At 41.3% G+C, this 12,788-nt stretch overlaps 2 protein-coding genes across 5 annotated transcripts in view; one reads left to right on the top strand and one right to left on the bottom strand.

The window, feature by feature from the left end:
* The window catches only part of gas7a (growth arrest-specific 7a), a 19,407-nt gene extending 11,423 nt beyond the window's left edge, over positions 1-7,984 (top strand). For all 3 annotated transcript variants that reach the window (XM_024272966.1, XM_024272967.1, XM_024272968.1), the window contains 7 exons: positions 835-909; positions 1,071-1,149; positions 3,474-3,605; positions 4,660-4,783; positions 5,557-5,636; positions 5,721-5,819; positions 6,731-7,984. In XM_024272966.1, coding sequence (XP_024128734.1) covers positions 835-909; positions 1,071-1,149; positions 3,474-3,605; positions 4,660-4,783; positions 5,557-5,636; positions 5,721-5,819; positions 6,731-6,844 — 703 coding nt within the window. In that variant the 3' untranslated portion in view covers positions 6,845-7,984. The remainder of the gene's footprint in view (positions 1-834; positions 910-1,070; positions 1,150-3,473; positions 3,606-4,659; positions 4,784-5,556; positions 5,637-5,720; positions 5,820-6,730) is intronic.
* A 2,321-nt stretch (positions 7,985-10,305) lies between these two features.
* On the bottom strand, positions 10,306-12,504 carry rcvrna (recoverin a). Of its 2 annotated transcripts, XM_024271381.2 has the most exons (3): positions 11,168-12,504; positions 10,938-11,049; positions 10,306-10,865 (listed from the first exon to the last, which is right to left on the bottom strand). In XM_024271381.2, exons 1-3 carry the CDS (start codon positions 11,546-11,548, stop codon positions 10,747-10,749), a joined length of 612 nt encoding a protein of 203 aa, XP_024127149.1. In that variant the 5' UTR covers positions 11,549-12,504; the 3' UTR covers positions 10,306-10,746. The 2 variants fall into 2 exon arrangements, with proteins under 2 accessions (XP_024127149.1, XP_036069149.1); XM_036213256.1 differs by having other exon boundaries at positions 10,306-11,049.
* Between the last annotated feature and the right edge of the window lie 284 nt (positions 12,505-12,788).

A 12,788-nucleotide genomic window follows, 5' to 3' on the forward strand; every position in this document is an offset into this window, starting at 1 on the left:
CAGACGTGGGAACAGGCGTGGAATTAGGTTAGGGTACCAGTGCACTCCGCATCCTGGCACCGGACTGGTTCTGGCTCGCAGTCCGGACGTTGGGGACCAGTGACTTAATGGGAGCAGCTAGCACATCAAAAAACGATGAGTTAGGGAAACAGAAAACGTCAAAAAGTGATGTGGAGGGATCCCAAACGTCAACATGTGACGACCTGAGAACGAGGGCGTGCTGTTACTGAGGAACAAGAGCCCAGACCGGGAGAGAGATCCAGCGTTCAACCTACTGGCTGATACGCCACTGAAATCAACGTGAATAAAGCTCTGGCTGCTCTCAGCCTGAGTGTCAATTTTCATTTTTTTCTCCCATGAGAGCGACCGCAGCTGATCTCCATCCAGCCGGAGCGGCGTTCTGCCTCCTTCTTTTACCGGAACGCTGCTCCGGACTGCTCCGGTTTACTTTCACCCCTGGTAAGAGGTCCCTGAAGTTCTGCTCTGAGAGCTCAGTCCGAACCCGGGTAAACATCCGACCTCCGCCTAATCCTGAGAGCAAACAGAGCTGAATCACATCCTGCTGGTAGCCGTGGGAAGATCAGCAGGAAAATCTCCCAGACGTTCCGGCTGTCACAAACTTCCGGGCAGAGCTGACCTTCTCCTTCTGCTGCCCGAGCGAAGCTTCAGCTGAAAGCTTCACTCAGGTGTGGATGATGAATGTGAGGAAGCCGCAGTCACAAAGGGCACAAACACGCCTCCCCAGGCGGAGAGGCCCCCGGAGGAGCATCAGCAGAACTCATTTACATCTGTGAGGTGGAGATGGGACCTGCTGACCGCCTCTCTCTGTTTCAGGATAAAGATTGAGGAGGAATACGCCAAGAACCTCTCCAAGCTGTCTCTGAGCCCGCTGGCAGCGCAGGAGGAAGGGTGGGTGCAGTAAACTCAGTAATTACCCCTGCTCCTTCTAAAGATTGGATTTTAAAAATAGACTTGTTTCTTTGGCTCCTTCATCGACTCTTTCATTGATTTTCCTGCCAGAGAAGAAGCAGAAGTTTGAGTTTATGAAACGTTCTTTTCTTTTTCCTCAGGACTTTGGGAGAAGCCTGGACTCAGCTGAAGAAGAGCCTCCACGATGAAGCTGAAGTTCACCTCAAGTTTGCTAATAAGGTGATTCGCGTTAAGTTTCTCCATCTTCAGGGGTTCATTAGTCCCTCAGGCTGCTGAAGTGCAGCAGTTCTGCTGATTCCCATCCAAGCAGAAAGCCGCAGAGCTCTGCTCCTGTCTAATTAATGATCTACGCGCTCTGATGAGCCTCCGCCGAGGGCAGCAGGGTCAGCGTGCAGCGGGTGGAGCTGATCCAACCTCAGGAGCTTCAGGCCTGCAGCTTGTTGCTCTGAGAAAATAACTTCTCATTGGTGGGAAGGAAAAGGGGCCGGCAGTGATGGATCTGACTGTGGATAGGAGACAACAGCCCCGTTCGTCAGAGGAAGCCTTTATCTCTAGGCTCTCCAGAGGAATCGATTTTTAGAAGAAGGCGCTCGAGCAGAGCTAATAAATAATGATAATGAAGTAAACAGTAAACAAAGGAACTGAGTTCATCAGCAGCACGTTGGCTCGATAACTGGGGTTTTTGGCACGTTTAAATCTTCATTTCAGTGACTTTTGCTCACTTTTAGGAGAGAAAACTTTTGAATGTGAGGCGTAAATGTTTCTACATTTTTCTTTTCTGTTTTTTAAAGGGCCTACACCAGGATTTTCTTAATTCTTAAAAGTAAACTATATCTACATCATCTTATATTACCTTTGGCAAATGAAAGAACAAATTGTTTTTGAAATTTGAGTTATTTTTGTTTGTTTGTTTCGTACCTGGAAATTTGCTTCTGATTCTGATATCTGCCTTAAGTTAGCTGAACGGCTGAGCTAGCTGAACGGCTAAGCTAGCGGCTAATCACCGTTAGTTTTGCAGAGAAATTGTCACCATGTCCAAATTCCCCCCCTAACTACTTCAATCCCCAACTACTAAAAATGATCCAGTGCCCTGGATTTTAAAAGCAATCCGAACACCATGCTCACTACTGTTCTTTTTCTAAAGGGTGGATATGACCTCACTGATTTTACAAAGTGAAAATGTAATCAATATGAATATTTTACATCTATTTCTGACTTCTCTTTGTTCTGAAATGTGGATAGTTTGTTTAAAAAATTACATTTAAATACATTTTTTTTTACAAAAATTGTTTAAACACAATGTATTGTGATCTATATTCACTAATGCATGCTAGTTTTTCGCAAAGACTTCTGGGAAATTTCTAGCCCACTCGATTTTGGAATTATAGATTCAGACAGCACCAGAAATGGCGAATGCACTGTAGTGCGTAGAAAAGGAATTCAGACATATCCTGTTTGTTTGTTTTAGCTTGGGGGCGGTTCAGTCTCATCCAGAAAGGGGCCGTCTCACTTTGTGACATCAGCTTGTTTGGACCCGCTCGTTTTCTTGGGTTGGGAGGGGCTGGTGCTCAGAGTGCCACTTTTTAGAGGATTACTCAGAAATGTGGGAACGGATCAAAATATGGGGCTGTGTATAGTGAAGAATGAACAATATAATACACTTACAAGCTCAAAAAGTGGATTTTGCATGGAATAGACCAGTGGTCCCCAACGCCCGGGCCACAGACCGACACTGAATCTTGTTGAATCTTCATCCTCTGCATAAAAAATGTCTACTATTATTTTTAGGCTTTTCTAAACCAAATTTCCTGTAGTAGCATTTTATTTTGAAAACAGATTTTCAGAAAATACCAAAATAAAAATAAACAAAATATGAAAATATTGTCCAATTTAAACTTGTTCATGGCCTGAAAAAGGTTGTGGACCAGTTGTATCGACACCTTAAGGTTTTAAAGAAAACGCTGAAGCTGATAGCTGAAAACGCTGAAGCTGATAGCCAGCTAAAATATTAGCTAAATACCAAATTAGCCTAAAAAACTAAAAAAAAAAAAACCAAAAACTTAGGTTAGCAAAAACAGCTAGAATGTTGCTAAAAAATAAACATCAAAATATCCTAAAAAAATTAATGTAAATTAGCCAAAACAGCTAGCATGTAGCTGAAATATTAGCTAAACTCCAAACTAGCCTAAAGAATCTTTGTAAATTCCAAAATTGCCCAAAAAGCTAGCATGATGCCAAGTTTTAAAACTTTAAAACCGTAACTTTTTAACATAATTATGAATAATAAAAAGGAAGGAATATTATTGCAGAATAAATCAATTTAAATCTTAAATAACTTTAAATATTTTACTCTCTTTTAAAAGTATATTTTGTCAAAATGATACAAGTAAGAAATGAGCTCAAGATAACATCAAGTCATTATTAAATAAAATGATCTGGAGGGCCGGATAGAATTACCCAGAGGGCCGGATCCGGCCCCCGGGCCTTGACTTTGACACACTACCTACTTGGAGTGTAACCCGACACCTGCTTTGTGTCCACAGCTGCACACTGAGGTGGAGAAACCGCTGCTGACATTCAGAGGCGACAACTTCAAGAAGGACCTGAAGAAGTACGACCACCACATCGCAGACCTCAGGAAGCAGCTGGCGAGCCGCTTCGCCAGCGTGGAGAAGGTACGGCCAGCAGCTCGGGAGTCTGTTTACATCAAGGATGACGTGACCATAACAGCTCCGGCTCTCCCACGCGCTGTCCATCTCAGCACAGAGCTCCTGCTGCTGCCTCCCACCTGCTGAATCAGAGCATGAATGGATGCTGCCTTCGTCTTCATGGCCGAGGCAGGTTGAGGTGGGCGGCGGCGGCAACATGGAGGCGCAAAGAAAATAAGTTATTTCAGTCCTTAAAGATTCACTCCGATCATTGATTTTAAAGCGTTCCCGTTGGTCAATTAATTAATTAATTAATTATGATTATGCCGTTTTAGCCTACAGAGTTCAGAGTTCATTAGAAATTCACCTCTGAGTTGTGGGCAACCCCGCCCCTCTTCCCTACACATTCTCCTGCTTACATACAGCACAAATGGTGATTAATATCAGAGCTATCAGCCGTTTTGATCCAGATTCCATCTCAGATGAGGACAACAAAGACGTTCATGGATCTATTCCTCTACAAATGGATGCATCAGTTTTTGACCTCGCCCAGCATATTTTCTACCATCTTTTTCAAATGGGATTCTTTTCATCTGCTCCTAATTCACATTTGAATGAAGAAAGGCCATTTTAAGATACATTTTCCTGATATCTGTCTTCAATCAGTAGAAAAATACCACTAGAACATGTTAAAAACACATCAATTTGAGCCCTAGATTATTGTAAAACTTAAAATTTGACTAACTAAAAAAAAGTTTTTATTTTAATGTTGGGAACATTTTGACGGTTGAGGAAAATTCTTCTAATCTGAAAGGTTTCAATAAGTCTTTTAACCTAAAAAACTTTATTTTTTTCTAGAAATTAACCTTAAACTTGAAAGAAAACAGCTGTGGAACATTTTATCAAACATTTTAAACAAAAATGCACTCAAGAATTCCTTCGTTACTTATAATATTTAAACAAATTTGGTCTCTTTTCTGCTCAGAAAACCCCAGAGACTCTGATAAGGACCATGAGGTCTAGATGTCTGTCTCCTGCATGAAAAAGCTCTGCTGAAGACGTGGTCTGATTCTGGTTGCAGGCCCGTAAAGCTCTGGCTGACCGGCAGAAGGATCTGGATCTGAAGACCCAGCAGCTGGAGGTCAAACTCAGCAACAAGACGGAGGAGGACATCAAGAAGGCCCGACGGAAATCCACGCAGGCAGGTCAGAGGTCGAACCTACGGAGCTTCACCTAAAATGAGAGGTTTTTAGTGGAGACGTTTTAGTCATAAAGCTCTTTCCATCTTCAGTAGTTGATTCTGATTCAAATCTCTGCTTAAGTCTGACGTTTGTATTTGTTGGAAAAGTTTTTTTATTTCTGTTTTCGCTTTGAAAATGATCCTTAAACAATCAAACGTTTGAATGTTTCACTCACATTAATAAATGCACAAGACTCCACCCCAGACCAAAACTCTCACATATACATGTGATGATGCCAATGTGGGCGGGGCAAAAAAGCAAGTGGAGCAGATGTCGAAGTTTGAGACCGTAACCTTAGCTGCCTGAGCTGATGTAGAAGCCTATGGTTGCTATGGAAACATGACTGTAAATATTAGTGGTAATTTGTTTGCTATGAAGGGAACCCTAATCCATAATTTGTTTATAGCTGATTTATTTATTCAAGTTGAATTATTTTTTCCTTTCAGTAAAGAAATCGAAACGTTCACTTTTAGTAACAAGCCACTGAAGAAGTTTAATGAACATATTTATCTTAGAAAAGATCAAAATGTAAAACAAAAAGTTAAACAAAAAAAATAATTTCATAAAAGTTTAAAAAGATACTTTTATTTCTGAATAAACCTCAGAAAAAATCTCACGTGGATTTCTCCTGATTTTTCCCTTCAGCTCTTGGCTCCCTCTGCTGGTCATACCTGGTACTACAACAGAACACAAAGCAAAACTCTGATCCTCCTTTTATGCTTCTGCATTTCCTCCAGGAGATGACCTCATGCGCTGTGTGGACCTCTACAACCAAACCCAGTCCAAGTGGTTTGAGGAGATGGTCACCACCAACATGGTAAAGCTTCTGCTCAGTCTGCGGTGTCACAGCAGAGACGCCTGTCAGACGGCGCCTGAGCTCTTCTGGTTGAATCTTCTGCAGGAGCTGGAGAAGCTGGAGGTGGAGCGGATCGAGTGGATTCAGCAGCATCTGCGTCAGTACACCACTCTGCGGCATGAGACCGACATGTTCAACCAGAGCGTGAGTTTGATGTTTTCTCTTTGGCAGGATATGTATGAGCAACTTTCCAAAGTATCAGTTGGTGCGTCAAACTTTTTCACGTTCCTTTATTTCATGAAAGGATTTTATTCATATTTTATCATTTTTCAGGAAATTCTGTTCTTTTTAAAAATGTTTTTATGTCCTGCAGCTGTCCTGGACTGTTTCCAGGCAGTGATAGTGCACAAAAATGATGACATCACAGTGGGAGAAACTAACAAAAAACAATGGGATGCTAGCACTTTCAGCTAACTTAGCACAAGTAGCATAATTAGCATTTTTAAAAATGTATTTTTCTGAGACAGTTGACGACACTGATCGCAATACTAGCATTTTAAACTAACTTAGCATCGTTAGCATTGTTAACATTTTAAAAATGTGTTTTCCTGAGACAATTGATGGCACTGGTGGCAATGGTAGCACATTTAGCCAACTTAGCAGGGTTAGCATAATTAGCATTTTTAGTACTGTGTTTTCCTGAGACAGTTGACAACACTGATCGCAATGCTAGCACTTTAGCCAACTTATCCTTTGGAACATCATTACCATTGTTTGGAAATGTACATTTTTGTAACAAGGGGCGTGAAACAGGTAGGCCAGTGACGGCGGGTAGAAAGATTGTGCATTGAGGGTGGCAGGGGGTCAAGTGGTTCCTGTGAGCCATACAAGGCAATTGCTGCTTTAATTTCAAATTAGTTTTTAGCTGCTCTTCTGCTGTTTTGAATTTCTGTATTTATGTTGTTTTGAGATCTAAATTTTAGTATTTTCATTTGTAATTGTTCTCTCAAATGTAACTTTTAGGATTTTTTAAGGTCTTTTTTTGCTCATTAGCATTTTTCTGAAGGTCTCTCCAGACCTCCTTTGGGTTCACGCTGGTGTCTGTTTCTCCTCAGACGGTGGAGCCCGTCGACCAGCTCCTGCAGAACGTGGATCCCTCCAAAGACCGGGAGCTGTGGGTGAAGGAGAACAAAACCGGGGATGTGCGGCCGGTGGACATGGACATTTAGAGCCTCCTGACCCGGGATCAGCCTCCCGCCTCCACTGTTGCGACTTGTCTGCAGAGTCCAGAGCTTTTCCGATGCCCCGACCTGCGGGCCGTGCTCGGCCGCAGACGTGCGCTCTGCTCGTCCTCTGGCTGCAGCCCCACCGGGGAAAAGCGTCAACAAAGTCTGGAAAAGAGAAGCGGATCCAAGAAGCAGCATGTTCCTTCTAAATCCCACCCCTCCCATGATCAACGTTCCTGAATGCTCGTTACGTCCTCTGCTGTCTAACTGTTGTAAAGTTCTTCAAGCACATCTCTGTATTCTGAATTCATCAGCTTCAGTCGACTCTTTTACAGTTTGACCAAACCAAAAAAGAGAAAAAAACACAAAAAATGTTTATTTTAATACACTGAAACCTACAGAAAAGTTAGAATGCATATATTTTCCTATTTTGCTCCATTTCTTTGCTGGAAGTGCATGTTTACCGTAAGGCTGCAGTTCGTGGAACCATGATGGCTGTTCTGGTGTTTGGTTTTTGCACAAAGTAAATCTGTATCTTCATTTACCAGAAGAGAAACGTCCAGGAAGCTGAGAGGACGCGGTGGAAGCGGCTCCCTGGGTTCAGGCCAGAGTCCGTTCTGGAGGAAAAAGGTGCTCCAAGTCACTGAAACACCTTTGAGTGCCTGAATGGTTTTAAACCCGGAATATGCTCGGTTTATTCTCTGCATCCGTGTACATTTGTACATACTTAATATTTTACCGTCAGAAGTGTTTGATGTTGTACGTTTTATTTTTGTAAATGTGCAGGAAAGTGGAAAAACTGTTTTTAACTAAAAGGACAATGTGGTTCTTCAGAGTTCTGTGGGTCAGGATGAGGAACCCGCTCAGATTACCTGTACAGTTTGTGTTCTCGTCTGTCCTCTGTTCTCTCCAGGAACCGTCCTGGAGCTCCTGCAGGTTTCCGGCGGTTGTAGACGGTTTGTGTGTGTCGTTCTCCCAGTGTCATTCTGTTCTGGATTATTGTTCCTGATTATGATCCCGCCGAGTTCCTGCTGAACGTTCTCATCGAATGTTTGAAGAACGTTTGCTCATGTGTGACCTCTGTCCAGGCCGTGTCCCGAGGAATGCAGCGTCCCAAATAAACCTCGCTATGAAAACGCAGAAGCTGCAGAGCGTCTTTCTGAAACCAGACGCCAACAAGCCGGAGAAAAGGTTTTTATTCCTGAGCAGAGAGGATAGGAACTGTATTCCACTGATGTTCTGCTTCTGTTGTCACTTATTTTTATTAAACTGATTTATGTGGTCAAATCAGAATCAGCTTAAAGTGAATAAAAAACAAGATTGAAAATGTGAGAAAACAGTCATTGTAGATTTAAAAAAAAAATGTAAGCAGTTAAACTCAAAAATACAGACTTAAAAGATTTATTAAAAATGTGAAAAAATAAAATTGAACATTTGAAAAAAAAAAAGGAAAATGTTAAAGAAATATTTAAATAAAAAAAAAGTACATTTAAACTTAAATTAAAAAAAACTAAAACTGTTACCAACTAAAAAACGTGTTTTTGTTCTTTCATCTTTCCTTTTTTGGTTTCTTATTCATTGCTTTCGATTCTCTATTTTCAGTTTTAATTCAGAGTTTTCACGTTTTCGCTCCTGAGCTGATCCTAATTTTAAATTTTAACTGAAAGCAAACAGGGAAAAAACAAATAAGGAAAAGTTGAAAGTTCAAATAAAATTTTTTTCAGTTAGTAAAGCTTTATTGTTTCATTCAAGTTTTACTTTTTCAAATTTTTTTTTGTTTTTCACGTTTTCAATCTTGTTTTTCCTACACTTAAGCTGATCCTGATCTGACCCGATACAGATTGTTTTAACTTCTTAATACGCATCTGAGCGAAGATTTCTCCACAAACTTATCAGAATTTACAGACACCTTGAACCCGGTGAAAACCAATTTTTGTGAGAACTGTCAAAAGTTCATTGGAGCCAAAATATATTTAAAATGTTTCAAAATCTACTAAAAAAAACACACATTTGTAATATCCAAAGGACGTTTTAAAATCATTATGGGATGTCCACAGGACCTGTAGCTTTGCGACCGTTTTGTAGCATAGGCCGAATCTGAGTTCTTCCTCTGTTCTGTCTTTCCGAGCGCTAACATAGCTGTCCGGCGACTATTGATGATGTCATCGAGTGGGAGTGAAATCCGAATTTGAAGAAACTATTTTTCCATATTTCTCCATTTGGAGGCTGAATGTTGCAAGATACAACGACATGGCCCCAAGATGGCGCCAGAGCATCATTAGATGGAAGTTCTTGACAGAAATTTGAATAAAGTTCACGCCCTTTCTGTAGTAAAACACCGGAACCGGGTTACAGTTAGGGTTAGGGTTTGGAATAGGATACGGGTTACGAATCTTCTAGTATAGAAACGCAAATTCAGCTTCCGACTATATTTGCAACATTTCCGGCTAATGACGTGTTTAACGTTGTGTTTGGGCGCTATATTGCCTGCAACTAGGCCGATGTAGGGGTAATGTAACCTTCTCCTTCTATCTTTTGCCTTCTAATTCCATTACTGAGAGGCTACTTGGTAAAAAAATAAAAAATTTAAAGGTGTTACTGTGGCAACCTCCCAAATGTAGCATCCTTCTGTCGCTCACACATTTTTTGCTGGAATAGTATGAAAATTTAATACGTGAATCGTTGGCACAAGCTGAGCAAAATGATATGACATACGATATTAACATATTAGGAATGTGGGTGTGGCTAACACAAACCTCCGTTGCCAAGGATCCAAACGTTTATTTGTTCCGATTCTTTTACAAATGACATAGACCTGTTCATCACTCTCAGGCGACCAAAAAATAAAACGGTTGCTATGGAGATAAAAGCAACAGAAAAGCCACCGTTTAAAAAAAACACGCACAATTGTTTTTTTATGAATTTGTAACATGAAGCTCTAAACTTTTTTTTTAACCGAGATTGAATTGAACTATATTCATATCACAAAGGATAAATTAGTTAATAAAGATGCTTAAACTTTATCTTTGGAAGGTAATGACTAAGAGGTCAGAGGTTAACTTTGATGCAATTTTCAACTTCCAAGCAACTGAATGTAAAAAAACTGGGCAAAATTATTGATTATGTCAAACTTTTAAGTTATTTATTTATGTTTTTAATTATTATCTTTTTTTAACATTTTACAAGAAATATGTGATGTGACAAACTGTAAAAAAAAAAAAAAATCATTGCAATTTGGCGCCCACTCCAGCAGATGGCGCCCTAGGCGGCCGCCTAGATCACCTTTATCCAGGGCCTGCTCTGGAACGCAAGTGTGAATGTACTCTTAAGGTTTGCTTTTCAAGGCTGAAAGCTGTTTTTATTTAGGTATTACACAAGAATAAAAAATTCATTTTTTGAACTTTTTACTACGTTTGAACAAAAAAATAAATGCAGAACCAACAAATCAGGTGGGAGACGTCGTCTTCTAGGCTGATCATTTAATATTCTTCAAAGGAAAAACTTTATATGAATGAATTTTACAACAAAAGTTGAACATTTCTACTGATGCAGAAGCCAACAAATCGGTGAACGAATGGAGCTTCAACATGTGGCTTTGACAGAAATGATCCAACTGTGGGACCGAACACCTTTAGGGTTGTTTGTCTCAGCTGACCTTCAGCTCCTAATCGGATTCAGGCGGATTGTTAACATGAGCCTAATCCCTTTAAAGGAGCTCCTGCCCTGACTTCTTCTCAATTAACCTAATGAACAAATCGAAAAGTGAAAACCCGCCGAGGCCATATCAACTCCTCCTACTCTCACTGTAATCAATAACATAAAAATAAACGGTAGCTTCACAAAAAAAAGATTCTAAACAGAAAGGAACAAACACAAAATCACATGAAATACAGGAAAGTCGGTTGTTAATGCTTCTTCTCCTTCAGCTTGTCTTTTATTTTCTGTGGTTCGTCGTACTGTATCAAGCGTAAGATGTCCTTGTTGTCCATCACTCCCTGAATAAATTCCCCCTCAGAGATTTTATCTGCAGAGAAACAGACATGAGTGAGTGTTGCTTCCCGCCGCGGGTGAGCCGCGTCTGTCCTAAAGCCGTTACCGTTTTCCTTCTTCCCGAAGAACGCCCATATTTTCTCAGCCCTCTTCTCCGGTGTGTTTTCGTCGTCGGGGAGGTGCTTCTGGTCGTCGGCCGGGATCATGTTGAATATGGACTGAAAGAATGTAATCATAAAAATATGACACTTTTCTGTACACACAAAATGACACCTGAGGGACGACCTCATTCACTTCACATGCTTTAATTTGATAATGTAAGTAAAGTGGCCGTACCCTAACAATCTCTTGAATTTCGTTTTTGCTAATGGTTCCGTTTCCGTCCACGTCATAAAGGGCGAAGGCCCACTCCAGTTTCTGCAGAGTCTTTCCTCCGGAGGTGAGGTGCAGCGCCACGATGTACTCCTTAAAGTCCAAGGTGCCGTCCGCATTGGTGTCGAAGCTCCTGAAGACGTGCCGCGCGTACGCCGTGGGGTCCGCGCCCGGGAAGAAGCTGGCGTAGATGCCCTCGAACTGCTCCTTGGAGATCTTCCCGCTCGGACACTCTTTCAGGAAGGACTGGTACCAGGTGCAGAGCTCGGCCTCGGAGTATTTGGTGTTGGATTTCAGCTCCTCCAGGAGCTCCTTCGACAGAGCGCTGCTCTTGGTGTTCCCCATGCTGCTGGAAAAAGAAAAGCTTTCTTCCTCCTCTTCTTGGCTTGAGGGCTAAACCTCTGCAGAGCCTCCCTGCGCTGCTCTACCTGCTGCTCAATGAGATTAGAGTCATCACTGGCTAAACCCAGACAGCTGTCCCAAAGAGGATAACCCGTCACTCTGCTGTGACACCTTTAAGGAGACCCAACACAACAATTGTCCACGACTCGCTAAAACATCTCGAGCAAAAGAAAACTAAACAAAATGTTGGGAAAAAAACTGTAAATATGTACTTTTGTAAAAAAAAATGGTCAAATCTGTACGGGACATGAAGGCGACCCGTACGAATCATCAAGGTTGTAGAGCGGTCAGTGTAGTGTGAAAATGTTCTTCTACATTTTTTCTACGGGCGTGCTGCGCGTAGACTTCAAAAAGAGCCCATTAGTGCCATTCATGTGATGAAGGTGCGAAGAAGTTTGGTCACCCTATGAAAGTGGAGCTGGGTTGATAAAATAGATTAATCAATCTGGATCAATCTAACCTTAAAAGATCCATACTCGATCCATAAAAATGGAAATCGATCTGACGCATGATGCTAAAGTCTGCTAGCTTAATACTTAAGTATAATGGGATTTTCCATAGGACGGCCGCTCGGTCAAACCATAAAAGTAGAGATCGATCTAAAGCATGATGGTAAAGTCCGCTTGCTTGATGTTAGCGTATAATGCGATTGTCCATAGTACGTCTAATGCTAACGCTCGGTTGATCCATAAAAGTAGAAACTGAACTAACGCGTAATGCTAAAGTCCAGTATCTTGATGCTAACATATAATGGGATTTTCCATAGTACGGCTAATACTACCTAAACATACATTGCTGACTAAATGATCCTCTTTATAAAATCACAGACATTAATTTTCCCAAAACTTTTAGGGAAATATTTTTAAAGTAACCATTTGTGGCCTAAAACACAGTATTTTCCTCATACTTTCTTCTTCTTCTGGAATAAAATGTAACGTTATAGCACGATCGCCACCTAGTGGCCAAACTGAAATGCTCTCCAGGAGAGGCAGAACAATTGTTGGAGCTTCTCCAACTGTTGATTTAAGCTATTGCAGGTTATTTTTAGAACGTGTCTGCGATAAAAGATGGACCGCTCTTCGAGACACACCCATAAGATGTGGCCACTCCTCTCTACGACCCACTACAGACCTGGACAACCAAAAAAACCCACAGAAACCGGACGAGTCTGAATGCTTTACTC

Source organism: Oryzias melastigma, linkage group LG8 (genome assembly GCF_002922805.2).
Source record: "Oryzias melastigma strain HK-1 linkage group LG8, ASM292280v2, whole genome shotgun sequence".
Lineage (NCBI taxonomy): Eukaryota > Metazoa > Chordata > Actinopteri > Beloniformes > Adrianichthyidae > Oryzias > Oryzias melastigma.